Source organism: Gymnoscopelus braueri, assembly GCF_963280865.1.
Source record: "Gymnoscopelus braueri genome assembly, chromosome: 3".
NCBI lineage: Eukaryota > Metazoa > Chordata > Actinopteri > Myctophiformes > Myctophidae > Gymnoscopelus > Gymnoscopelus braueri.
Genome location: NC_137612.1, coordinates 9353678 through 9379508, shown reverse-complemented (window position 1 = coordinate 9379508; position 25831 = coordinate 9353678). Strand labels below are relative to the sequence as shown.

Here is a 25831-nt window from a genome sequence, read left to right as displayed (position 1 = left end):
AGTTCGATCCCGGGCTGGGGCGCTCCCCTAGAGTTAGTGTCGAAGTGTCCTTGAGCAAGACGCTGAACCCCTAATTGCTCCCGATGAGCAGGTTGGTGCCTTGCATGGTTTCCTCCTCCATCGGTGTATGAATGTGTGTGTGAATGGGTTAATGGCACAATCAATGTAAAGCGCTTCGGATAGAAGCGCTATATAAATGCACCATTTACCATTTACTATGCAGGACCGCATGTCACTATGCAGGACCGCATGTCACTATGCAGGACCGCATGTCACTATGCAGGACCGCATGCCACTATGCAGGACCGCATGTCACTATGCAGGACCGCATGTCACTATGCAGGACCGCATGCCACTATGCAGGACCGCACGTCACTATGCAGGACCGCACGCCACTATGCAGGACCGCATGTCACTATGCAGGACCGCATGCCACTATGCAGGACCGCACGCCACTATGCAGGACCGCACGTCACTATGCAGGACCGCACGCCACTATGCAGGACCGCATGTCACTATGCAGGACCGCATGTCACTATGGGGCGGCAGTGGCTCAGGGGTAGAGTGGCCGGGTAGAGTGGCCGGGTAGAGTGAACTGGAATACAGCAAGGTTCCCAGTTCGATCCCGGGCTGGGGCGCTCCCCTAGAGTTAGTGTCGAAGTGTCCTTGAGCAAGACGCTGAACCCCTAATTGCTCCCGATGAGCAGGTTGGTGCCTTGCATGGTTTCCTCCTCCATCGGTGTATGAATGTGTGTGTGAATGGGTTAATGGCACAATCAATGTAAAGCGCTTCGGATAGAAGCGCTATATAAATGCACCATTTACCATTTACTATGCAGGACCGCATGTCACTATGCAGGACCGCATGTCACTATGCAGCAGTGGTGTAAAGCAACTTAAGTACTGTACTTAAGTACAATCTTGAGGTACTTTTACTTTACTGGAGTACTATTTCCAGTACTTTTAACACCACTGCATGTCACTATGCAGAGCTGCATGCCACATTTCTTGTTGTTGTACTTTTGTACATTTTGAATAGAGGGCCTTTGTACTTGTAACAGAGCAATTGCAAAAGAAATGTGAGTCTGCTGTGCACTGTTTATCTCCCATTAACAATGTGTCTTAATCTCACCACAAAAACGCGTGACGCTTGGAGCTCTACATGCTCTTTATCATGTCTGTGTGGGAGCTAAACTATTTTCACACAGAGTCCATTTCCTGGCCGAGGCCATTTCCTGCATTGTTGTAATAACTACCCAGGAGGAACTGGTGTGTGTTTTTACACTGATATCATTTAACCAGCATGATCACATTTCCACCTAGTCATGTTCAGCGGTGGAAAAAAGTACTCCAATGTTGTACTTAAGTAAAAGTATCAATACTGCAATGTAGACTGTACTTACACTCTCAGAGACTAGTTGCAGACCATTTGGAACCACCTACTAGGAACCCTGAGGGTCTCTGGATGGATCTCACTTTGAGAACCACTGAAGATCTACAAACCTGTCAAATGTGTTTTGTTGTATGCAAAGTTCTCAAATTCTGCCCAAACCCGACCCTACCCGACCCGACCCAATCTGCTCAGTTCAAAGCTTGTTGGATGCATGACTTTGAGGACAATAAGTACATAATGACACCTTTTCAGGTTTTTCGGGTTTTCGGGCCTAAAAGTATGGTAATTATTCGGGCCGGGCTGAGCCTCGGGCCGGCCCAGAAGGGCCCAGTTAGGGCCGGGCCTTAATTTGCGGCCCGTTGAGAACTCTAATGCAATCATGCAGCGACCAGCCTTTTCTCGTTGACGAGGCTTTAGGATAGGAAAGTGGTTATTGAGATAATGTAAAAAAAAAAAGCATAAAACCAAACAAACTGATTAATCGACTAATTGAAGGGGAAGAAGACCTGATTAGGATATTGGCCAGTGAGTGTCCATAGAACATACATGGGCAACTGGCGGCCCGGGGGCGACATGCGGCCCCCGCCTTCCCTTAATGCGGCCCACAGTTTAATATCGGAACACTGATATATTGTTGATTTCTGCTGCTACAATTCCAAACATGCAAACATGACCCGCTTTAACTACTTCAGTCTATATTAGCAGCTTAATGACTAGTATTAAAATTCTATTGTATTTTTTATGTCCAATGTATTTGTATTTAAGTCCATAAAGGTAACATAAGTATAACTAAATGCATTTGAAATAAAATAAAAATGTTACTTTTCAGGATTCCAATTAAAAAATAGCAAAGAAAAATCTGGATTCCAATTCAAAAGTAGTAAAAATAGCAGATATACAAGCTCAAAACGCGTCGCACTGCGACGCGTTTTGAGCTTGTAGATCGGCTATTTTTGCTACTTTTGTGTGACATCGAATGGCGAAAAAAGTTAAAATACAGACACAGAGTATATGCAATGTGGCCCTCTGGAGTGAGTGTGGAAATATAGTGGCCCTCTCCATCATCAAAGTTGCCCACCCCTGCCATAGATCAATAGATCTATAGATTGATAGACAGAGCCGCTGTTAGGTGGCAACCTCCAAAGCTGTTACTGTACTTTCCATACGAAAAATAGAAGACATTTACATGTATTTTGTATTACTTTGTTTAACTGTCTTGCTCTCGCTCTCTCTCTCTCTCTCTCTCCTTCAGAATCAAACATGCCAACATCGTATCCCTGGAGGACATCTTTGAAAGTAAATCTCATCTCTACCTTATCATGCAGCTGTGAGTACTGTGTATATACTGTATCATGTGTGTACTGTATGTGTTTTATGTGAGTACTGTACTGCAGGGGTCTTCGACAGGGGGTCCGGGACCCCCTAGGCGGTTCTCAGAGCTACTACAGAGGTGTAGGATAGGATAATTACATTTTTACATTAACCACTTCAACGTTAGCATCCCTATTCTGAGGAGAACGTTAGCCACAAATAGCCGATCTGCAAGCAATGCAACACCTCGCAGCGTGTTGTAGATCGGCAATTTTCTGTAGTGTATTGTGTGTGTGTGTGTGTGTACTGTACCGTACTGTACATTACTTGTGTGTGTTTGAAACTCCTCTACCTGCGCCTCCAGGGCCGGTGCAGACCCAATTGCCGCTCTAGGCTAGCTACCCCGGTCCGCCCCCCCCCCCCCACACACAGATAGACAGAGAGAGACAGAGAGAGAGAGAGACACACAGAGAGAGAGACAGAGAGAGACAGACACACAGAGTGAGAGAGAGAGAGAGAGACAGACAGACACACAGAGTGAGAGAGACAGAGAGAGAGACCTATTGCCTCATTAGCTTAAAGATCTGTTCAAGTGACGCGGTCGTGCGATGGCGTATAAATTAACTCTACAGTGAGCATTTAGTGATTGATTATTTTATGGGGCACATTTATCTAATTGGGAAAAATCTATATTAGCCATTTTTCACCACATGAACCCTCTATAGCGTCTCTATTCTGGGGGCGAACATGTGTGAACAGCAGCAGATCTATAAGCTCACAATGAATGCGGCACAACGCCGGGCACGTTGTGAGCTTGTCAACGGGAGCGGGTCTAGTACAGAGCCCTGAGGGACGCCCTGAGGGACCCCGTTCAGCTAAGTGTAGAGGGTTTTAAAGTGGTAGTATAGGTTTGTCACACAGAGGAATAGAATAGAGAGGATTAGGACTGGCGATTGATTATTTTATGGGCCACATTATCTAATTTGGAAAAATCTATATTGGACCATTTTTAGATTCCATTCATTACCGCTAGCAGCCCTACACATTCCACTCTGTTGTGGACACCTCTCTGAAGTCCTCCGGTGGCGTTAATTAAATTAAATCTGGGTCACTAGTCACTAATTAAGGTTACGTGCTGCTGGCAAATTCTAAACTTAGTTTAGAATAAGTGCGATGATTCGGTCTGATTTACGCACTGTGTTTTAACCCATTAAGACCTGAAGCCGATTAAAAAAAAATCTTCAAAATCCTTAACAGTTTTCTGAAAAAACTTATGTTGCTATATCAGTGGTTCTCAAACTTTTTCATTTCAAGGACCCCCAAAATGATATGTATTTGGCCACCGGCCCCCACCTCAAAATATTTTGTTCCAGGGACCTCCCAGAAGCAAAGATCTGAGTTAAAAATGTTCACTAAAAAAACATATACTCAAAGATTTGCACAAATCTTCACGAATTTTAAAAAATAGCAGATCTACAAGCTCATAGATAATGAGCTTGTATATCTGCTATTTTTGAATAGCCAAAGTATGGTTAAAGTGATTAAAATCTAAAATGCACAGAGGCTTTCCTGGTTTTAATGGGTTAAAGGTGCAGTAAGTGATATTTTGTTTTGTTAAATTAACTGTTAAATAGCTCTATATGCTTATAGCAATCATATCATATCAATCATACAGTGGAGTGTTTGTTCAGTAACGGGTCTCTCTGACTCTCCAGATTTTTAGTAAACAGAAAATACATTTTCAGTATTTAGTTATAAATTGGAGGCGATGACACAAAGACGTGAGCAGACAAAATTAGAACTGGAACGCTACTATTGAAGCTCATAAATGGGTACCTCCTGATTGGATTAAATCGGCGACCCACCATTGAACAAACACTCACACATGATTACTATCAGAATATAGAGCTTTAACCTTTTAACAAAAAAATTCATAGCAAAAATGGAAAATGACTTGAGTAAAATAAATGTACCTCAAACTTATACTAAATGTACTCAATGTACTTTCCACTACTGGTAATAATAACGGGTAATAATAATGTGTTATTTTTCTATACATCCAAGCCATGGCGTGTTATCAGGGCTTAATCAACATTAAAAGATATACCCGCATGGGGGCACGGTGGCGCAGTCGGTAGCCCTGTCGCCTCACAGCTAGAAGGTCCTGGGTTCGATTCCCGCCGGGGACGCTGGGGGCGTGTCTTCTTCTCCGCGTCATCAGCGCCCATACCCTAGGTGGGGTTGGCGAAAGGGCCTACTCTGTGTGGAGTTTGCATGTTCTCCCCGTGTCTCCTAGGGTAGTTAATACCCTCACAAAAACATGTAGTAATCCTGGTCGCTATACCGCCTCCCCCATGACAGCCGGGGCGCCTGATGGAGGGGAAGGGAACTGGTTGGAATAACGTGCTCCTTCCACGCGCTACGTCCTACCAGGGAAACTCCCCCCTGTCGGGTGACAAGAAGGTCGGTTGGCTCTCATGCATTGAAGGAAGCATGAGCTCGGCCCTGGCCTCCCTACTGTGGGGGACTGGTGTAGTGCTGGTGTAGGACTGGTGTAGTGCTGGTGTAGGGCTGGTGTAGCGCCCAGGATCACTTAGGAAATTGGCACCGGGTGAAAAAAATGGGTTACAAAAATCGTGGGATAAAAAAATAAATAAATAACGTACACGGCCACTTGCAACGTTCAAGAGAAAGTATTTAGTGGGAGTTTTAAAGTTTTGGTCGTGTAGAGACCTTCCTCAGGCATCTACAGTACACCAGTTGTCCGGGGACCACCAGTGGTCCTTGAGGGGGTTCCAGGTGGTCCCCAGCTAAATGAGGGAGAGTAGGTAACCAAATGGACCCCTTATAGATCTTCAACTCTTGAGAGCGTAAAATCTCAAGAGTTGAATTATTGTTATTGTATTATCTGCATCACTTAATTCAAGAATTGTTATTTTGATCAACGTTTGCCTGTTATCTCTCCTCACGTCAATACAGCATGGAATTGTGGACAAAATGTTATCCAACGATAACAAAATATTTGAAGTCTTGGGGTCTGAGAGTCTAAATCTCATCAAACGGCATGTGGCTCAAATGCCGAATAAATAATGGACCTTGATATGAAAAGGCTTGAAAACCACTGATCTACATGAAACCGAAACGTTCATTGCTGCCATGAAATACTTTCTGTTGAACATACAAGTGGCCGTGTTGCGGGTATATCTATTTTTTTACTCCCCAATTTAGTTGTTATGCCAGTTGATTCCTCCCCATGACACATTTCTGTGTTGTCACTGTTGTTGTATCCTACTAACTCACCTACCGGGAGGATGTAGAGCTTTTCGTCCTACTCCTCACCTGACAGGTGCCGCCCCAGCCAATAAGAGTCCGTGCAGTGACTATTATCACCCTCCTCCCCGCCCGCCCCCCCCCCCCCCGAACACAGGCCAATTGTGTTCGCGTAGAGTAGACGCTCGACATAGCCGGACGCACCACGGTGGATTCGAAACCACAACCTCCGCGGTGGACGGCACTGGGCAGGCACTTTACCACTGTGTCGCCCTTTGCTTTTAAACTTTATCTGGGTGTTTTTTTTTTACTAGTGTTATCTGGGCTTAAAAGGGATCCAGAGATGAGATAGGGAGGGAGAGGCACACAGTGTTTGGATGTTTTCCAGTGAAAACAGCAGGTGGTCTGGCAGGCAGGGTGACATATGGGGGGGATGTTATTGTGTCGATGTTCGGCCGGAAAACCTGGTATTTACAACAACAAAAACATGTTCCTTTTTAAAACAAAAGTAAAATAGTGAAAATAGCTGCTATAACAAGCTTGTTAGATTAGCTATTTTCACTACTTTGGTGTGACACTCTTGTATGATGAAATTGTAAGGCATTAATTTATGGGGAAAAAAACATAAAAAGATGAAATAATGGAGATATGAGGTTTCTGCCCGACAGCAACGTATGCAGGCCTGGAACTTTTGCCATTTTAGGGGCAAGGCCACTTGGCCTTTGGTGTTGTTTTTGAGGGCACAAAGGCCAAAGGCCAGGGGCAGGAAGGCCATCAAATAAAACACGATTTTAGTACCTTGAAAGAATTAATTGCATTTAAGGATGATTTTAAATGTAACATGTAGACTATCTGCAGTGAAATGAATAAATGATGGTATTTTACAATCTGATCCGTGCTCAGCCCTGCACCAATCAAAGTTACTGGATTGGTTTAACCCATTCAATCCGGGGACGCATCTCTGTCATTAGAGATTTGCCCAACGTTTCCATGATTTTTCAAAAAATAGCAGATCTACAAGCTCATAGCGCGACACTCGGTGCCGCGCTATGAGCTTGTAGATCTGCTATTTTTTGAATAGTCAAATGAATCTAAAATGACAGAGATGCGTTCCCGGATTGAATGGTTTAAAGATGGGGAGTCAGGGGAGTTCAGAATTCAGAATCTCAACAAAAGACACTGGCGTCTACATGACAAGAAAAGAGACACAAGCCCAATCTGTGCCTCAACAACATAAAGCAACAGGCTCCCACCTCCACCTCCACCACCTAGCAGCCTTCTGTCTGCCTTTCTCTTTCTTTTCATGCCCACCGTCAGTCGTTTCTCTCATCTATTCCTCCTTTACATTTTAACCTCATTATCTCGTACTTCTTGGCACTCCGTCGCTCGCTTCTTCTTACTTCTTCAATGCCTGCTGCTGCTATATTTATGGTGTGATTAAACGTGTGATCGTGTGCATGTGGGGGAGCGTGTTTGTGTGATTTCTGTGGCAAAAGAAATGGATAATGACTTGAGTGAAGCATGCTGTGTGGCGTGCTGTCATGTTCATCTGTGTTATTGTGGCAGAAGACCCCTCTGTTAGACAAGGCAATGCTTCCACCTAGTGGTCATGGAGGCTAAGAGCAGGTTGAATTACAGTGAGATGGCAGTGATATCAATATATCACTTACCAACAGTGGTGGGAAAAGTACTCAAATGTTTTACTCAAGTAAAAGTATCAATACTGCAATGTAGAAATAATCTGTTAATCAAGTAAAAGTCCGGTATTCAAAATGTGCTTGAGTAAAAGTAAAAAAAAAGTATTGGTATCAAAGGTTTAAGCACCAAAAGTAAAAGTACTCATTGTGCAGAATGTCCCATTTCGCCAAGTTCAACATGTTTCAAAAGTATTTTGAAAATAGCCGATCTACAAGCTCACAATTGTCGGGGCAGAAACCTCATATCTCCATGTTTTAACTTTTTGTGTTTTCTCGTACATTTAACGCCCTACTTCATGCTACAGCGTCACACAAAATCATCAAAAGTAGCAGATCCACTTCGCAGCGTTTCGAGCTTGTAGATCTGCTACTTTTGCTACTTTTGAATTTGAATCCTGGAAAGTAACAGTTTTGGACATATGAGGTTTCCACCCGACAGAGACGATTATACTGTAATGTGTGTAAAGTCATCGTCAAATGATGTTGCTTCCAGTTCCAGTGTTAATTTTGACGACTAAAACTATGACGAAAAATGTTCGCCGACTACCTTTTTTCACCGACTTAAACGAAATAAAAACTAAGCTATGATGACTAAAACTAAGACTAAATATATTGACAATTTTGTCAATAAATAAAAACTAGACTAAAATGTTAGTGAGGGACTAGTGGAGAAGAGACCCAGTAGAACTGAAAGACAAGTCATTTTATGTTTGGTTGCGCTCCACAACGAGCTCACAACACATCGGCTATTTTCAGCATGCAACCAAGTGTAAAATCAGCCATTAGGACGCCATCAAGGCACCGCCACAATACATTTTTGTCGTCAAAATCAACTGTAGTTTTAGTCGACTCTAATCTTATGATATTTAGTCGACTGAAACTAGACTAAAACAAACATTTCAGATGACTAAAATAGGACTAAAACTAAATGAAATTGTATTCAAAAGACTATGATTTTAAACCCAAATAAAAATTAGCTGTCAAAATGAACACGGGTTGCTCCCATCGTTGCAGGGTGTCCGGAGGGGAGCTGTTCGACCGCATCATAGAGAAGGGGTTCTACACGGAGAAGGACGCCAGTAAGCTCATCCAGCAGATCCTGGACGCCGTCAAGTACCTCCACGACATGGGCATCGTCCACCGAGACCTCAAGGTCAGTCCGCTGCGTGGCTCACCTACAGGAAGATTTGACCACTTTTAAACCCTAAATACTTTAGTTAGACCGTGTCCGGGGTGTAGCTCAGTCGGTAGAGCTCTCGCCTTTTTGGACCACAAGGTCATGGGTTACAGCCCCGTGGCACCGCCAACTCAGTGTATGAGTAGCATGGGTGGCTTGGGTGCGGCAAGTCGTGCGGTAAGTACTGGGAGCTGATGGTACGGTAGGCGTGGCGCTCCAGCCCAGCAATTCATCTCCCAGAGGTTCTAGTGCATTGTGAAACGGGGATAGACTCCTGGTTCTCGTCTGATGACGATAATAAGCCTCTCCGACCCCACCACTCTACACCAAGCACCAAGGGGCCAGCTTGAGATTTTTTACATTGACTCCAATACGGAAGAGACGGTTCATATGAATGGCCTGTAGTTTCACTGTTTTACCCCTGTAGGTGTCGGAAAGGATTTATTTTAACGCAAGCGGATGGGTTTTTGACAAACTTTAGACTAAAGTAAAATAAATTATATATGCTTCCAGTCGCTAGTTTAAAGTCTCCTTTCAATCATCATGATATGCGTTTTGCTAAATTATGGTCCCATTTATTTTAAAATTGACGATAAAGTAGGCTATTCTCTGGGAGGGGCGGGATGATTTGATTGACAAGCTACACAACCAATAGCACTCATTCCCCGCCCCTGCTCTTGAGTGACGAGCTACCCAACCAATAGCATTCTTTGGGGATTGTTTTCCGGTTCCTCTTGCCGACGTGCTTTTTGGGCTTATATTAGAGATGGCGGATTTCAAATTCCTGAACAATCGGCTTCATTTTCGGTCTGTAGAAACCAGCCGTCTGGCTTTGTCCATCTCTTTTATACAGTCTATGCTCTACACCAATCTCTTTGGCGAAAATAGCCGACACTTGTATGTCTCAGGGACTTACCCATAGTCCAACCCTTGATGCTGAGTGTGCCAAGCAGGGAGACATTGGGTCCCATTTCTATAGTCTTTAGTATGACCTGTCCCAGGGGACCCCGACCTCCGAGTCTCAGGGTGGACACTCTCTAACCACGAAGGTCACTGAGCTGGTGGAAGAAGGAGTAACTGAAGCAATCTGTTTGCCTCGCTGCTTTGCTCTTCCCTTTCTTTTTGCCTGTAAACTGATGTGATTGACTTTGATAGTTGTTTTAAAAGCCATTTTCTTTTCTGCCATTTTGTTTAAACTGCGGTGGGCGGGGAAGCTCCGTCGTTTGATGCAGTGTTTGTGTGCTGTGTGTAGACGTGTGTGGTTGAGAACACACCACCAAGGAAATTGCCAAGTTTGGACAAAATCTCCACACAGTTAAAAGAATGTAAACAAAGGTTTACGTTCGTGTGTGTGTGTGTGTGTGTGTGTGTGTGTGTGTGTGTGTGTGTGTGTGTGTGTGTGTGTGTGTGTGTGTGTGTGTGTGTGTGTGTGTGTGTGTGTGTGTGTGTGTGTGTGTGTGTGTGTGTGTGTGTGTGTGTGTGTGTGTGTGTGTGTGTGTGTGTGTGGTCTCTCTGCTCTTCTATTGAGACATTTTAGGCCCTGTGGTTAGGTAGGGCACCCACTGGTTGGCAAGAGGTATTGCATGAAATTAAAAGTGAAATAGCTTGCCTTCCCAAATGAGCTCTCATTATCATCAACAGTAGTTAGTTCCAAGGACGCCCCAAAATGAATTTGGCCACAGACCCCCATCTAAAAATGTTTTGTGCCTGGGAAGAGAAGATTTGTGTTAAAAAAATCAAAATTATTCAAAAAATCACTTTCAAGATTTTTCAAACTTTTTCAAAAATAGCAGATGTGCAAGCTCACAGAACGGCAAAAAGTGACGTGCTGTGAGTTTGTATATCTGCTATTTTTGAGAACCATTGTTCTAAACCACTGTTCTAAATCCTAAGAGTAAAAAAAATACGTATTTTGCCTGCTATATATATATATATATATATATATATATATATATATATATATATATATATAATGTAAAATGACACAGATGATTTTAATGTGTTAATCTTATGTGTGTGTTACCATGGCAGCCCGAGAACCTGCTGTACTACAGTATGGAGGAAGACTCCAAGATCATGATCAGTGACTTTGGTCTGTCTAAGATCGAGGGCTCTGACAGCGTCATGTCTACTGCCTGTGGAACGCCCGGATATGTTGGTGAGCACATACACAATCAAATGAAGTTGATATGTGACTATTAAGGCAGCGATACACTATAGGAGTGTTATAATTTAAAAGCTGTAAAAGGATGTACATGCTAACAGACATGGTAGGGCTGTGGTCCATAACATGTTCATGCTGTGTTGTTGCTTGTGTCTCTCAGCCCCTGAAGTTCTGGCTCAGAAGCCCTACAGCAAGGCAGTGGACTGCTGGTCCATCGGAGTCATCGCCTACATACTGTGAGTGACTTGAAGGAAGTGGCACTGTTGGCACCATTCATTAAACCACTTAAAGTTTTAAACGCTACAGAATATACTTGGTTGACTGGAGTCTCCCAGGGATCTATACTAAGCCCCCTCCTGTTTTTGCTCTAGACTAAATAATATTCGACCAAAATAGCAGATCTATAAGCTGCTTGTAGATTGGCTATTTTCTGTGAATGTTCGACCCAGAATAGGGAAGCTAGTTTTGTTGTTTCAAACTACCCTGCAACTTAAAGGAATGGCCCACCTAAAATGGAAGATGCTGTCATTATCTACATACAGTAATATCCTCATGCCAGTAGTAACACATACAGTTTGACAAAACACTCACAGAGTTTATCCAGCAAAACATAGCAGCCAACAATGACCAGTCCCTTGGAGTTCTTAAAAAGAGCACACAAAAAAGAGCGTAAGATTACTCCATAATGTTTCACCATTATTTAGTGCAAATGTTTGCTACAGCATTTGTTTTCATCACGTACCGTAGAAGGTACTTTTTTTTTCCTGGTGCAAAAATGTTTGCGTTCACTGTGTTGACACCTGTTCTTCTCTCCCATGCTGTCTCTCAGGCTGTGTGGCTACCCTCCGTTTTATGATGAGAACGATGCCAAGCTGTTTGAGCAGATCCTGAAGGCAGAGTATGAGTTTGACTCTCCCTACTGGGATGATATTTCTGATTCAGGTAAAAGACTTTTTGATTGAAACGAAAACTGCATGGTGGTACAGTCAGACATTTAAAAGGATAACACAAAAATGTCCTGGGGACTTGTTCCATTATGTGTTCAATTCCTCAACATAGCATAAAAATGCACAATTATGCATCAACAAATTCAAACACTACAGTATATGTACAAAGGAGAAAAGGGAAAAACGGCTGCAGTGAATGACAACTCCTTTCGGAATTTTGCATTTACCCCCCCTTGTGGTCTCCTGATAGATGTTTTTTCAGGTCATTTGAACACAGTTGATTTATCTTTAGACTTCTTAACAGGACAAACTAGTATGTATAACTTCAGGGATCCATTTGCTGGGCGGCTCCACTCCTCTGCTTTTGATATCCCAACCTCTGCTTAATTCATTCTTATGGCTGGTGGGGAAGGATAGTTTTATCACATTCACTTCCTTTTGAGGATTGTAGACCGTCTTGATATGTTTGATATTTATGTTTGATACTGTAATATCACAATTTAACACTTTAATAAAATAAAATTATGTTAACCACGTTAAACCTGGCATCCCTGTTTTGGCCAAATTTTCCAAATGAGTCGATTTATTTTATTGTTGGGAATAACCTCAGAAGAGCAGCTGGTGACGTACTATGTCAGTGGTTCTCCACCAGTGGTCCGGGGACCACCAGTGGTCCTTGAGGGGGTTCCAGGTGGTCCCCAGCTAAATGATGGAGAGTTGGCAACCAAATGGACCCTTATAGATCTTTATCTCTTGAGAGCGTAAAATGAAACCAAATGGACCCGTCACGCTCTCAAGAGTTAGATTATTGTTAAACATCTGCATTACTTAATTTACAAGAAGTCTACACAATTAGAGCGTGTAGAAGAATTGTTATTTTGATCAACGTTTGCCTGTTATCTCTCCTATGGTACCAACATCAATACAGCATGGAATCGTGGACAAAATTGTATCAAACGATAACAAAGTATTCTACGTTTTGGGTCTGAGAGTCTAAATCTCATCAAACGGTGGTTCCGTGGCTCAAATGCCGAATAAATAATGGATCTTGACCTTGATATGAGAAGGGTTGAAAACCCATGTACTATGTGATGGTGTTTTCTTTCTTTTTTTCTAGCTAAAGACTTCATAATACACCTGATGGAGAAAGACCCCCGGATGCGTTACACGTGCGACGCGGCTCTTCAACACCCGTGGTAATGGAAACCATATGTTACTGTCAACACACACAATTCTTATTGGCATGAGAAAACGTACGTTTACATTGCCAAAGCAAGTGTCAAAAATATAATAAAAACTGTTTAGAACAGTTTTAGAAAATGGGGAAAGTATATACAGTTGGAGGGGGGTACAGCATTGTGTTAAACAGAGCTATGTCACATTGCGTCGTTATTTACATATGTTGCAGGGTATAAAGCTTTTTGAAACAAATAGCAGCAAATAGCAGCAACACACAAGCACACGCACACACACACACACACACACACACACACATAGTTGTTGTCTTCTGTTATTGTTTTTATAGACACACTTGTAAACACAAAGACGCGCACGCGCGCACACACACACAAATGCACGCACACACATACACACACACACGCGCGCGCACACACATACACACACACACACACACACACACACACACACACACACACACACACACACACACACACACACACACACACACACACACACACACACACACACACACACACACACACACACACATAATGATGTCACCACAGTGTGTAACAGTTGTGTTGTGTGCTTGTTGTGTTGATCAGGATTGCAGCAGACACTGCCTTGGACAAGAACATCCACGAGTCTGTCAGTGCCCAGATCAAGAAGAACTTTGCCAAGAGCAAGTGGAGGGTAAGAGAAAATGTCACTTTAACCACATAATAAACCCTATGCTTATTGACTGGGGTCCCCCAGGGCTCTATAATTGGTCTGCTTGCTTTTTTTCTTCTACACCAAATCTCTTACAACTGAAGCACAACGATAACTAGGAAGATATACTTTAACGCTGTGCTAAATAGCATTGTGTTGTGCAGTGGTGGAAAGTAACTAAGTATATGTACTCAAGTACTGTACTTAAGTACATTTTTAAGGTACTTTTACTTTACTGGAGTATTTTCCAATTTGCAATACTTTTACTTCTGCTCCACTACATCTCAGAAGAAAATATTGTACTTTTACTCCACTACAATTATTTGAAACCTTTAGGTACTAGTTGATTTTGATTATTATTAGAAAAAATACATTAACCACTTCTGCCCTATATATACTTCGTACAACTATTTGAAAATAGCAGATATACAAGCTCACAACGCATTGCGGTGCGACACATTGTGAGCTTGTAGATCTGCTATTTTCAAAAGACTTAAAGACATTTAGCAAACTTGTGAAATGGGACATTCTGCATAATGAGTACTTTTACTTTTGGTACTGTAAGTACATTTTGATGCCAATACTACTTTGTACTTTTACTCAAGTACATTTTTAATACGAGACTTTTACCTGTAACAGAGTATTTCTGCATTGTTATATTGATACTTTTACCTAAAAAAATTGAGTACCTTTTCCACCACTGTTGTGTGTCCGCTGCAGCAAGCGTTCAACGCCACAGCAGTGATCCGCCACATGAGACGACTCCAGCTGGGGACCAGCGAGAGGCCAGAGGACCAACCCCAACACCTAGGTACCACGTTGTATACAAAGCAATACTGAATACTGCCTTGCTAATAGTGAATGATAGAAGTGGTTTGGGATCTAGTGATATTAGAGTCCTCCTGACTTAACGTACCTCTTTAGCACCCTATTTTTGGGTTAATAAAGCTCAAAGCAGGGTGCTCGGGGGGCACAGTGGTAAAGTACCTGCCCACCACCGTCTGAGGGCTCGAATCCGCCACAGTGCTGTATTGTTTATTTGGATTGGTGGACCTGCTGCTTCGATAGAAGAAGGCTGCTAGGAGAGATTAACATGTTAACTCATTAACTGCTAGAATAAAACATTGTCTATAGCCGACCTTGCCAGCAATTTCCAAGAGTTTTCACTAACCTTTGAAAAATCATAGAATATTATTCTCTATTATCCACCGATCGCTATAAAAGACCCATCCGAGTCTCGTGGAATTGGGGGACAAAAAGCGTGCCGTCGCGATCATCCGTTCCATAGCTACTGGCAGTTGAATTTAGGTTGTTTTCGCCAAAAAGCAACGGAAAGCAGAGAAACGGCCATTTTTCCAAATCCATTTACATGGAAGTGAATGTGGCTTTTTTTTTTTTGCGATCACGTGATTTGCTGCTTCACTGGGAGTCAAATGCTGACTCATAGGTTAGCGAAGAGTGCCATCTAGCGTCTAACACTGAAAACACCAAAACACGTGAAAATCGTCAATGGCGGTGTGGGCTTTGGAAAAAAATACACGTCAAACACGTCAATGGCAGAGAATGAGAAAGAGCTCATTATAAACTTTATCTGACACTCTCTGTCTCTCTGTCTCTCTGTCTCTCTCTCTCTCACTCACTCACTCACTCTCTCACTCTCTCACTCACTCACTCACTCACTCACTCACTCACTCACTCACTCACTCACTCACTCACTCACTCACTCACTCACTCACTCACTCACTCACTCACTCACTCTCTCTCTCTCTCTCTCTCTCTCTCTCTCTCTCTCTCTCTCTCTCTCTCTCAACCAGAGTCCCAGTGTGAGGGGGGTGGCTGCACCCACAGCGCTGACAGCAGCGCTGCAGACCCTCTGTCCAACAACAGCTGCTCGTACCACTGCCACCCTGCCAGCCAGGTCTGATTCCTGACCCACCACCCCCCCCCCCCCTGCCCCACCATGCAGCCCCTCCCTCCCCTCCTCCCCACCAGTGACTTTAACATTTTTAATCCCCCTGGGTGTCATGGAGGACCAGAGGCATCTGCTGCTGCTCCCTCCTTCCACCTGGTTTGGGACCACAGCGTCATTCCAAGCCCCCCCCTTGCCTGTACGTGTACATGGGGAGGTGGGGGTGGTGGTGGAGGTGGTGGTGATAGTGGTGGTGGGCATGGCTGGGGGGTTCAACGCGTCCAGTCTGTGGACGGAGGAGAGAGACCGACGCTGGTGATGCTTTATGGGAGGCGGGGTCACTTTCACAGACTGATGGTGATGGATTGGTTGAGAGGGGGAGTGAAATAAGAGAGAGAGAGCAAGAGAGAGAGGAGGGGGAGTGAAATAAGATAGAGAGAGCAAGAGAGAGAGGAGGGGGAGTGTATCAAGTGTATTGCTTAAAGGGAGTAGGGCAACACTTGTTTTATTTAATTTTATTGTTTTTCTCCCTGTTAGAATTTAGAATAATACAACAAGGAACATCTTTTCCAACAGATAGTATGTTTAAAGTTATACTGTGTAACTTTTTCAATTAAATGTTATTTTCTATATAATCTTTCACTGGTATATTTCTCACAATAACCATTCCACATAAATCTCTCTAAACACTGAACAGTCGCGCCAAAATTACTTGGGCACCGGAAATGCGCGTATTTATGTATTTTACCGTTAATAAATGCCGTTTCTGACGACGTGCTGTTGCATTCCAGAATATTCTCAGGCGCTAGCTAGCATTCATTTTCGAGCACTCCCTCTGTATAGACAAATGCTGTAATAATGACACACACAAAAAAGACTAGAATAATGAATGTTACACAGTATGACTTTGACACAACAGTAAGCCTCTTCGTTTTATATTGATAAACTTGATGTGAAGGGCTTCTTGAAAATGACAACTGATGTTCCAATTTTAACTGATGTTCCAATTTTATTTGATGTAATTTGACATCATAATTTACCATTGTGTCAACGTGGATCCATTCTAGTACAATAAGCAGGTTGTGCTTTTAGACAATCAGTGAGTTCCCATTCAATAGGGCATAGCAGTGGTGGCCATTTTGTGGTGCCACAGATTAAAAAAAACATTAATTTTCCCCATAGAGATTTCCGAAAGTATTTATATAAATTATTTTAAGCCTGGAACCAAGCCACCCAGGCTCCTGGTGAATCATGACCATAAAACATTTGATTCTGTGTCAAAAAAGAGTGAATATTTAATTGTATTATATTATATACTATATTTAATAAATACCCTTTGTTTTGCAAATATTTTTTGACACTGAAAAGCTTCAATTAATGGTATACAAATATTTTCGGAAATATCTGTGGGAAAAATTCATGGGTTTTCTATCGGTGGCAGCATAAAATGGCCGCCACTTCTATGCCCTATTACTGCATGCATGTAGCCTTTCTTGTGGCGGTACACAGTAAGATACGGAGTGTCAATTTAACTGCAGAGTGTAAAAAATGGACAATTTGGGGTCCATTATTTTAATGTGTATGGTGTTCCTGGGTTTAGTGGTTTGGGTCTTTAAACCAGATACAGCTTCACTCTTCTCCCCAAACCTCTTTAAACTAATTCAGTACAGGGATATATCTTTGTAAAACGGTGCCTTTGTATGTACTGTACGATGTGTGAAGGGTTTATTTTCCGGTAGCTTTTGAAAAAAGATGCATCTACACTATTTCTGTCATTTCATGTGTTGTACATAATACTGTATTGCATTGATGCTATTATTATGAATTGAAAATGCATTTCCTTTTTTTTAATTTCATCTCCCAGTTAGGTCCTGTAATCTCATGAGAGAGACATACAGTATACTCACTGCCATCCCTATACCTTCACTTAAAGCAGCACTATGTAACTTTCCTCTTCTACCCCCGGATTTTAACCCGGTTTCCTGCGCTGTAAGTGCTGAAATGTTTACCATTGAGCTAATAGAGCCGGCCTGCTTGCTCGGGGGAATAAACAACCACCCCAATTGTATAAGTTATATTGTATTACAGATTGGACACAATTACATTTTATTCATTAAAAAGAAAGTTACATAGTGAGGCTTTAATAATAGAGCTTGATTAAACCAAAATGCTTGCCTAGATCAGTGGTGATCATATATGTTATGTAAAGAAAAACATGCATGCAGCCTAATTGCAAAAAAACGTTATGTCTTTGCTGTCGGGAGGAATCCTTGTATCTCCATATTTGAAACTGTAGGTTTTTTGACCATTACTGTGTCAAAAGTAATCAACAAACTATACTTAAAAAATTGTGAAAATAGCCAATCTACAAGCTCACAACGCCTCACAACACGAGGCGTTGTGAGCTTGTAGATCTGCTAGTTTCATTTTTATCTGTGGAACCAAATCAAACTAAATGTAATGCCTCAACTCCTACAATTCCAAGTGCTTGTCAGGGTGGGGGGTCCCCAGTTCAAATATGATTACGGCCTTTAAAGGTTGAGAACCACTGCCCTACTTCATCGTACAACAATGTCACACAAAAGTAGCAAAAAATAGCCAAGCTTGTAGATCGGCTATTTTAGCTACAAATTTGAAAGTTAAAGTAAGTGGATAAGTGTGTCTGTGGGTTCTGAAATGTTGATCCAATGAAGTATTAGCGAGATGCTAATAACTATATTGGATTTCAGAACACACAGATTATTTTTTCCATTTCCTGAAAAGTCATGGTTTTGGACATACAAGGTTTTCCCCCAACAGCGATGATGATGATGATGATGATATATTAATTCATAGTGCAGGGAAGCGGAGCAGAGCATGGTCATTCTGGCTCCAAGTCATGGGGCCACTCATTTATAGATGGTACTGTAGGCATTGGAGCAGCTTTACTCTTTACAGTTATACACAAAAAGGGATTTTTATTGTATTTTATGTTGTTTATATCCTTAATAGCTTTTAGGTCTCCTTTAGGAATAAATGGAAGTTGTATGTTTTTTTTTATTGATGATGCTCCTGATCATTTGGGATGTATTAAACATTGACCCACAAAAAAAAAAACTTAGACCTGCTAAACCATACTTAGTGTAAATGTGGTCATTCTTGTACAGGTTGTGAGGATGTCTGGAATTGTAACCAAAACTTTACATGCAGCCTGTCACCATGTACAGTCAATGCACTTTCATTGCCATCCTCCTCTTTATACGTTTTTTTTTCTTTTTTTCATAGGCATGTCTATTTTTATGTTGTCATCAAATCCAGTCTGTACAGAGAGAAACTGGATTAAAGGATATGAATGTACACATCCCATTGTCTCACTTCATCATTACAATTTTATTTTAATGAAACCGCGATGCAAAGTACATACTCTAGCTACACACACATACTGAAAGGACAATTATCAGGGCTGGTTAATTTAATGGAGATTGAAAATATTGTCATAAAGTGTGGTTCATGACCGAAAGAATAAGATTGCGGATACAAGCGACCGAAATGAGTTTTCTCAGTTCTGTTGGAACTGTTACCCCCACGACCCGATTCCGGATAATCGGTTGGAGATGGATGGATGAAAATATTGTAAATCTTTACCTAGAGAAGGTTTTAAACTTCTACATTTAGATGGGTTACAGACAGTACATGCAGGTTTGTAGTATTTATTGTAGTGGTACTATTAGGCTTGTGTTGGAAGACATGTTTTTTTTAAATGATACTGACATAATACTGACCATGATACTGACATAATACTGGCCATGATACTGACCATAATACTGGCCATGATACTGACCATGATACTGACATGATACTGACATAATACTGGCCATGATACTGACATAATACTGGCCATGATACTGACCATGATACTGACATAATACTGGCCATGATACTGACATAATACTGGCCATGATACTGACCATGATACTGACATAATACTGGCCATGATACTGACCATGATACTGACATAATACTGGCCATGATACTGACATAATACTGACCATGATACTGACATAATACTGGCCATGATACTGACCATGATACTGACATAATACTGGCCATGATACTGACCATGATACTGACATAATACTGGCCATGATACTGACCATGATACTGACATAATACTGGCCATGATACAGACCATGATACTGACATAATACTGACCATGATACTGACATAATACTGGCCATGATACTGACCATGATACTGACATAATACTGGCCATGATACTGACATAATACTGGCCATGATACTGGCCATGATACTGACCATGATACTGACATAATACTGGCCATGATACTGACCATGATACTGACATAATACTGGCCATGATACTGACCATGATACTGACATAATACTGGCCATCATACTGACCATGACACTGACCATGATACTGACATTATATAATGGTCAGTATCATGAGAAAAACTATATTAGGCCAAGTGTGTATTCTCCTTTCGATCTAGGGGTGCAGATGTTTCTCAAACTAATCAATGTAATTGATTATTAAAAATAAATGTTGATAATTGATAATTTAATAAAATAATCGATTAGTAATTGATCCTTATTTTAGGCATGTCATTAAAGGAGAAAAGTGTCAAAAAGTTTAAAAAAATTAAAGAAACTGCGCCGTTTTCCCACAGTTTGGCATTCTGCCCTTCAAAAAATGATCTGCCCTGAGGCCACAGTGGCCACAGTGGACTTGATGCCCCATCCACAATGCCCCCAGCTGATGTTTTGTTCTCTGTCTCTTTCCTGTAGTCTTCACAGACATGAGCCGTTTGTGGTCAGAGAAGGACATATGCAACTGAAATATACCCTTGCAAGAGCGTAGATTGCCGAAAAGGTGACAAAAAGGATGATCAAAAATAGTTACATCAAGGTCCTCTTCCATGTGCAAAGAGAACTCAGACGTCTATGTGACTTCTGAGACACCACGTATACTACGTGACAAACAGAACATGCACTCACATGCACTAATCATGCACACGCTGTTTGGGCCAACAGTTACAGGACAAAAGGTCATCAGACAGAGTACAGAATAACAGTTAAATCAATTTCACTGTCAAGATTCTGAATTCTTAACCCTTACTCAGTCCTCATCCCCATCTTCAAACCAGTCCAGTGACTCTGAGTATGAACTTTTCAGGAGTTTGTACAAACATGTATTTATTTCACTGATAGTCATACTTCATATACAAATTAATTATTAACCAGTAAATTAAATTAATTATTTCAGTGGACTTAATATCAATGTTTTATGTCATGGTCTTGTGGTCCTTGCATTTGGCCTTTGTGCCCTCAAAACATTTACAATACCAAAGGCCAAGTGGCCTTGCCCCTAAAAAGATGAAATTCCAGGCCTGGTTGCAGCCCTAATAGACCATATTCACACGGCGGCCATATTGCCATTAAGTCAATGAAATGCCACCCCAGTTGCCACCCCAGTTGCCACAGCAACGCAATGTTAAATTCCAAAATGGCCACCGTGTGAATATGGACTATGAAATGCTAGCAAGAGCCTAGTCTGACAATGGATTCACTACTCTGCCTGTAGCAGAGTCTCACTGGAGTTCCTCCTAAACAGGGACACACAGGTCAGGTACTGTAGATGGGTAGAAACCAGCCGTTTCTAACCACCATTGATTTGTTGCATTGTTTAAAAAAAGAAAAAAACTTGCTCTTGGCTGCCATGTTAAGTGGTTCAGATGGGTGGGGCGCCCGCCAATGCTTTTGAGATAATCAAGTGGGCCCTGATCCAGTGGGCCCAGGTTGGCAACTAAACTGATACTATAAACACATTTATTGAAGAGAGAGGGCATCCATTAGATTACATCGATGCAGGTGAACGGCCTTTAGTGTCCAATTAGTTTGGAGTCAGGCACAGGTGTGACTGCTGCTTAACTACTTCAACCCCAGCATCCGTATTCATTGTGAGGAAAGCTTTCGCAGGAAAATAGCAGATCGACAAGCTCATAACACGTCGTCACCCCTTTTTTACCTTTACTTCTGTAGCTTTTAACCTTTTAATCCATTAAATCCTGGAAGGGATCTACAAATGTCTTCTAAATCCTAACTGGTTTCTGAAAAACATATAGCTTTATCAGTGGTGCTCAAGCTTTTTCATGTCAAGGACCACGAAAACTATATGTATTTGGCCGCCGACCCCCATCTCAAAATGTTTAGTTCCAGGGACCCCGAGAAGCAAATATTTGAATTACAAATGTTTGCTTTAAAATATATATATATTCAAAAATGTGCAAAAATGTCACGATAAAAAAATATATAGCAGCTCTACAAGCTCATAGCGCTCGTGGCACTCGGTGCTGCGCTATATGAGCTTGTAGATCTGCTATTTTTGAATAGTCAAAGAAATCTAAAATGACATGCGTTCCCGGATTGAATGGGTTAACAGAAAACAGAAAATACACTAGTGTAGAGCCCTGAGGGACTCCGGTCAACCATATAGGGTTTAAGTGATCAAATCTGCCATCTCCCACACTGCCCACCCAACCAAACATGATGTCTTTTACCCAACAACAACAACAACAACAATGACTCCATCATATAAAATGACATAAGATAGAGTGAATGTTGTGGTCATTCATCCAGATTGTGGATTAGATCATCTCAGCGAGGGGTTATAACCACGCTCCTCCAACCGCCTTGAAACAATCACTGATCCTTTTAAGCAATTTGTGTGTGTTTCGTTTTTATTTGGCTTTCTCATAAAAACCATAATAGCTTGGTCCTGGTTGTGTGAGTGTGCGTTTGCATGACGTCGTGGCTTGAAATGTGTGTGAAGTTGAACCCTGTCTGTGATTTAGTAATGATGAAGAGTTTGTACTGTAGCCTATACAGATAATAGAACAAAACACTAAAAACTCTCCATAAATTCTGGTGAGACCTGAAAGATTTATGTCGATCATTTTACTTGAAACGTTTGTCACACATAGACGAAGTGCATTGCAAGATTTTAGTGCCGTTTCAATGAGCTAAACTTTAGCTGATTGAAAAGGCAATAACATCTTCAAATGTTGAAGCGAAGTGAAAAAAGTTACGTTTTCAAAATGTATTCTGAGCTTTTATTATGCATTATTCACATTGGACGGGCATTGCTGCTGTGTTTATTTATGTGATGTAATGTTTAACATAAAAACTATACAGTTAAAATGCCCAGTTACTTGTCAGGGACTTTCTCTGTGGATACTTCTGTACTCAATGAATTATTGTGACAGTGAAATAAGGCATGCCCACACAAGAACAGGGGGAGGAAAAACTGTCCAGAGCTTCACGGCCTTATACATTGATGAAAGAGACAACATTCTCATTATGGCAGACTGACTATGATCCTTTGCTTGTGTTTTGTCATTTCATAAGTCATTCCTGTGGTTTGATTAAACAGCTGTGCTTTTCTTACCAGCAGGGCTGAGCAGTCAGCGGTGTGATCATGTAATATGTCATTCTGTGAAGATAATATATATAGGCGATGTCCAAAACCGTTACTTCTCAGGAAATGTGGGGGCGAAAAAAACAACCCATGTAGTTATGATTTAGTCACAAGCTCTTGTTAAAGGGATAGTTCACCTAAAAAACATTTTTTTTCACTATCGGAGATTTGAATTCAAGGATAATTTTTTGCCAATAATTTGATGACCAGCGGACCGGTAGGCAGCGGTTCCGGTAGGAGAGACAAAGGAGACTCATCTGTGTCTCCTACCGGAACCGCTGCCGGTCATCAAATGATTGGCTTATTAGGAATGCGTCAAAAACAAAAAAAATGCTCCATGAATTCACGTCTCCATTGGGTGACTGATCGATAGAAAAAAAAGTCACTTTGGGGGTGAACTATCCCTTTCTTAGGATACTTTTCATTGGTTAAGTGTTTTATAAAACCCGCACAGATAGACAACCACTTTAACTTTCACTTTCAACATAAAAAAACAAATTGCTGGCTGTCTCGAAAAAGTTCGAGAACCACTGCTATACAGTACTAGGCCCCCTCCTTTTTCCCCACCTACACCAAATATCTTACCGAAGCCGATCTACAAGCTCAGCTTGTACAGAAGAACTGCTGTTTTCACTGAATGTTCGCCCCAGAATAGGAACACCAGGGTTCCCGTCGTGGTCACAGTGGAATTTAAAAACCTTATTGGCAAAAATAAACAATTTCCCACAAAAGCCTGATGAGGATTTCATCTGAAAGTTAAATGAAGCACAAATGATTACCATAAGGTATGCTCTTAATTGTGACAAATGAAGGACTATAATTAGATGCGCAGCAAATCATTTATGACCTTTCAAAAAAATATTTGCCACATTCCAGTAACTGAAATAAGTGCAGCTGTAATATATTAACTAAAAGTCATTATATTGACAGAATCCTGCTACATCGCTACCCTGCAATCTTAGTAAACAAACAACAGAATGTAACTTAAATATTTTACTGTATACAGTACTATAAAGTGTTAGATCTTCAGTGCAGATTCAATATTCTTCTCCTTATTCCAAGAATGATAATACTAATATATGATTTATATTTTTGGAGCATTTTACCACATGGCCTTATCCACTTCTTGGACCCTATATACTTATAGTTGACCGGAGTCTCCCAGAGGTCTGTACTTGGTCGTCGTCGTCCCCCCCCCCCCTCTCTACACAACAAATCTCTTTGGCAAAAATAGCAGATCAACAAGCTTGTAGATCTGTTATTTTTTCACCGAATGCTCGCCACCTTTCGCCACATCGACATTCGCTGCACTGTGATTGGCCACCATTGTACCCCCCTACACCCCTAACCCCTACACATTCAATGCAAATCACTGGCCACCATTGTACCCCCCTAACCCTGCACCGTGATTGGCCACCATTGTACACCCCTAACCCCTACACATTCAATGCTAGCTGTAATATGATTGGCTGACTTTATTGGCTGACTCTATTCAGGACTGTGATTGGCTAGTGAAACACATGACACATGTGCATAGCCCTATAAATAGGACCATGCACTTTAAAAAAAAACATTTATGTTTTTTTTTAAGTGAATCACCCATTATTTATTTATTGTTTATTTATTGTTAATAAATAGCACCACCCACTTCAGAAATATTACTTTTCTTTAAGTGAACTTCCATCACTGTGATGACCACTGTGACCACACCGCCCACTTCACACTGGGTGTGATTATTTTGTAAATGCTGAATATTGACTATTGCCCAAAAGGCAATAATTTGTGCTTGGAGCAGATTTTGTAAGTGAAGTGTCCATTAAAATTCCTGTCTATGCATTGTGTGTGTGACCGATGGATAAACATCATGTATTCTTCACGTTGCTGTCGGGTGGAAACCTTGTATGTCCAAAACCACTGTGGTCGAAAAAAATTGGCATACTCACATGTTTTACTTAAGTAAAAGTATCAATACGGCAATGTAGAAATACTCGCAAAAGTCCGGAATTCAAAATTTACTTGATTAAAAGTACAAAAGTATTGGCATCAAAATGTACTTAAAGTACCAAAAGTAGAAAGTACTCATTATACAGAAAGTCCCATTTCACAACTTTTCAAATGTATATAAATCTTTTGAAAATAGCAGATCTACAAGCTCACAATGCGTCGCGATGCGACGCATTGTGAGCTTGTAGATCGGCTATTTTCAAATGGTCTATAATATATATAATATAATATAATATATTTATATAATATATATAAATGCTGAAGTGGTTAATGTTTTGTAATAATAGTAAAAATCTACAAAGTAACTAGTAACTATAAATAAATAATTGTAGTGAAGTAAAAGTACAATATTTGCCTCTGAGATGTAATGGAGTAGAAGTAAAAGTACTGAAAATTGGAAAAACTCCAGTAAAGTAAGAATACCTCAAAATTGCACTTAAGCACAAGACTTGAGTAAATGGACTTAGTTACTTTACACCATTGCAAAACCGTTACTTTTCAGAAAATGGAACAAAGAACCTGCATCTCCAATGGATCCAATGTAGTTATTATTTAGTCATTTAGTTATTATTTTTAATTATTTTCACGAGTG

General features: G+C 41.3%; 1 protein-coding gene across 2 annotated transcripts in view; it reads left to right on the top strand.

Moving 5' to 3' along the window:
* The window catches only part of camk1b (calcium/calmodulin-dependent protein kinase Ib), a 78362-nt gene extending 59261 nt beyond the window's left edge, over nt 1-19101 (top strand). The window contains exons 4-13 of one of the 2 annotated variants that reach the window (XR_013932968.1): nt 2646-2720; nt 8686-8824; nt 10880-11006; nt 11173-11248; nt 11842-11954; nt 13077-13155; nt 13744-13831; nt 14570-14660; nt 15664-16139; nt 16190-19101. Coding sequence is in view for 1 of the 2 variants with exons in the window: in XM_080425213.1 (XP_080281339.1) it covers nt 2646-2720; nt 8686-8824; nt 10880-11006; nt 11173-11248; nt 11842-11954; nt 13077-13155; nt 13744-13831; nt 14570-14660; nt 15664-15773 (898 nt within the window). In the remaining variant the exon portion in view is untranslated. Of the gene's footprint in view, nt 1-2645; nt 2721-8685; nt 8825-10879; nt 11007-11172; nt 11249-11841; nt 11955-13076; nt 13156-13743; nt 13832-14569; nt 14661-15663 lie in introns of both variants that reach the window. The other variant, XM_080425213.1, reaches the window with a different exon arrangement.
* The last annotated feature ends 6730 nt before the right edge of the window (nt 19102-25831 follow it).